The sequence below is a fragment of the Rutidosis leptorrhynchoides genome, chromosome 3 (assembly GCF_046630445.1).
Source record: "Rutidosis leptorrhynchoides isolate AG116_Rl617_1_P2 chromosome 3, CSIRO_AGI_Rlap_v1, whole genome shotgun sequence".
Lineage (NCBI taxonomy): Eukaryota > Viridiplantae > Streptophyta > Magnoliopsida > Asterales > Asteraceae > Rutidosis > Rutidosis leptorrhynchoides.
In genome coordinates this window covers 520,592,412-520,595,597 of record NC_092335.1, presented here as the reverse complement: position 1 = coordinate 520,595,597, position 3,186 = coordinate 520,592,412, and the positions used below count along the sequence as shown (strand labels likewise).

The 3,186-nt window shown below is 33.3% G+C and overlaps 1 protein-coding gene across 2 annotated transcripts; it reads left to right on the top strand.

The window, feature by feature from the left end:
• Nucleotides 1-385: 385 nt before the first annotated feature.
• On the top strand, nt 386-2,719 carry LOC139898319 (uncharacterized). 2 transcript variants are annotated; one of them, XM_071881045.1, is made up of 5 exons: nt 386-632; nt 708-747; nt 2,006-2,056; nt 2,138-2,268; nt 2,497-2,719. In XM_071881045.1, the coding sequence occupies exons 1-5, from the start codon at nt 468-470 to the stop codon at nt 2,587-2,589; spliced, it is 480 nt and encodes a 159-aa protein (XP_071737146.1). In that variant the 5' UTR covers nt 386-467; the 3' UTR covers nt 2,590-2,719. The 2 variants fall into 2 exon arrangements, with proteins under 2 accessions (XP_071737146.1, XP_071737147.1); XM_071881046.1 differs by lacking the exon at nt 2,006-2,056.
• Nucleotides 2,720-3,186: the final 467 nt, after the last annotated feature.

Here is a 3,186-nt window from a genome sequence, read left to right as displayed (position 1 = left end):
TATTATTAGTGAGATTAAGTTTACAACTTTTATTAATACATAAATAACTCACAACAGTACTTACGACAATGACCGTATAATATCGTTATTTCATAGTCATTTGCAAAATACTATATAATATTTTCGGATGAGTACCCGTGCAACGCACGGGCTCATAAATCTAGTAAAATAATAATTCAGTTATATGTTAATGATTTACTAATTTTAGTGCTATCAAATCTCATTTATATACATATAAATTGTGGTAAATGGTGTCAACATTTAATTGGCTAATACCTTGCGTTAACAGTAACTAATATTGGTAACCAAATCCTTCTCTGACCCGACCCATCTTCCTTTAAACCCTATTATCCTTAAATCGGTTACTCGGTCGCTGAATGTTTTATGATTAACCTTCTTCCACACTCATCTACCACTTACCCTCTTTATATCTAACTACTCTTCTCCCTCTACCTCTCACAAAACAGATGCATCATCTTCATCCCGGCACCGCTATCACCGTCACAAACACCATCGTCTTCCTCGCTGCAATACCCCTCTGTCGCAACAACAACATCGTGTTCGACGCCATCGTATTTTCTGCCAGTAACCTAATCCGTCAAACGTCGCTGTCTCCACCATCGATCTACCAGGTAATGCTTTGATTTTCTACCGAATTTGTAAATTTAAAATATCATCCGACGCTACTTGACTGGAAAATCTCTCAGGTGTTCGGTGAGCGTACCGCCGGTGAAGAAGTACAAGGAGGTAAAGTACTCTATCTCTGTTGTGCTATTCTCTTTATATATACATGTAAATATAATAAATGCGTAACATGATAAAATTGTGTGAATTGCAAGATTTCTGTTTTAATTAGGGTTTGGAATAAGTGTGTGTTCGATCTATTGGTCGTTACATTGCTGAGTTTTCATTGATATGGTGATTAATTAAAGTATAAGGTTCGATAAGTACTGGTACTTGGTTTAATTGTTGACCTAAATTAATCATATAAATAAATGACAATAAGGAAAATTGTGATAAAACTACTGGTGATTAATTAAAGTATAAGGTTCGAGGTACTGGTACTTGATTTAATTTTTGACCTAAATTAATCATATAAATGACATTAAGAAAAATTGTGATAACTACTGTTGATTAAGTGTTCATGTTTTGCTGCTTCTAATTAACTCATTGGAATGCATGTTTTGTTTTAAGGTGTTTTAAGCAACCATTTGAAGTGGTTCCTTGTAGCCGTTTATCAATAAGAAGAAGCTTCATTACTGAATGTCTAGAAATAATGAATCTAATTTTAGTTTTAAGTTTTTGCTTAGCATTTGCGTGAAGGTTTGTTGTTAAGGTTTTAGTTTTATGGCATTTGCTATTTTAGTTTTTAATTTTGTTTTTAACTGATTTTTTTTTTTTTTTTTTTGCAGTTTCCAAGGTTTTTTTTCAAGTACTTATGTTTTTGCATTCCAATTTCTCAGTTGGTGGAGGTAGATGGTAATTTTCTGTTTATATATTTACTTTGGTTGTCTATGTTAGTTTAGGTTTTTAAGTTTTTTTTAATGTTGTTGTTGCTATAACTGTTGCTGCTAACGAGCTACTTTTTTATTGAATGTTGTTGTTATGTTTTATATTATTCTTTTAATTACGTTGTCGTGTATATGTGTATTATGTTGTTGCATTTTAGTCTTAATTTACATTATGCTAAGTAGTAGAAAACGTAAAAGGGGTAGTTGTAGTGGTGCTGTTCTCATGACCCATCCACTGTTGTTGGTGTGGGTGTTGCCTTCCCCACTGTTTCGGTCTCACATTTGTCGGACGATGCCATTTTGGTTGTTAATAATGTGGTAGCCAATGGTAGTGACGTCGTTTCTTCTGAACACTTTACACTTGGTGCTGTTAGGAGTGTTAGTTTTAGTGATAGCTATTCAAGTATTGTCTACATATTTGGTTGTTGATGTTCATATTTGTATCGCTATTTTATCTTTTGTTGTTTAGTGTTATGTTATTGGTTTCATCGTAGGTGTTAATGACGTCATTTTGCATGCTGAAGATGATGAAACTGTTGGATGTTGTAAGTGTTGTTTAGTATTGCTTATGATGCTGTTTGTTTTCTAATTTTTATAAGTTTTTTCTCAATTTTTGCCGTGCATAGGTGGAAATAATATTGAACCAGTAGAGGAAACACCAGAGTTCATAATTGATGAAGTATACAACATTGAACCATTAGAGGAAAAAGAAACAACAGAATACGCCACCAACCAGGAAAGCAGATTACAACAACGGGTAAAAAACACACATACAATTACTTCGAAATATTCACACACTAAATAAATAACTGGGTATGTGGCCTATGTCTTTTTGACAATTGTTTGTTGAAATTATTGCCCATTGTTGGTGGAAATTTGTCTGAGTATTCAACGTGGATTTAGTTCGGCTTCTTATGATGTTTCTTTGTCACATGGTACCTTTGTTTTCGTTTTCAAATAATCTTTTCGATGGATGATGTGGCAGAAACCCTGGACAAAGAATGAAAGAGCAATGATTGAAGAACCACAATCAAGTAAACAAAGCATGTATCTTTGTAAATCAAAGAGAAATGATTGAATATTAAGTACTGTGCTAAAACATGCTTTGTAAATCATGTAAACTTTTGCACATCCTTAATGATGTGAATGTATAATTAACTACATGTAACTTTGCACATCCTTAACAATGTGAATGTATATTTACCTATCTGTGGTAATCTTTTGCACATATAGCTACCTACATATGTATACTTATCTACAAAATTATATATATATATATATATATATATATATATATATATATATATTCACTAAACTCAACCAAAATACCAAAAAAAGAAGACCCAAATTCCGCAGCAACGCGCGGTCCACATACCTAGTTTAAAGTAATTCTGATATATTTAGAACGCAATAATTAGATAGTCAAGTTCAATAACGAATTTAGAGAAAGTAGTTCAACCTAACTTGATATTGTCGCAAGATAATGAGGTCGCCCCCTTGTGAGGTCTAGCGGGCAGCGTCCCCTAGTTGGACCAACCAATTTTGGCGGTAGATTTCACATATTCGTTTATTGAAAAGTACTCGGCCAATTATCCCTTCGAATTGAGAAGATTAATAATAGCTCGCGCGTAGTTAACGAGTAATGAGATAGCTAGCGCGTAGTTGTGATAATTAA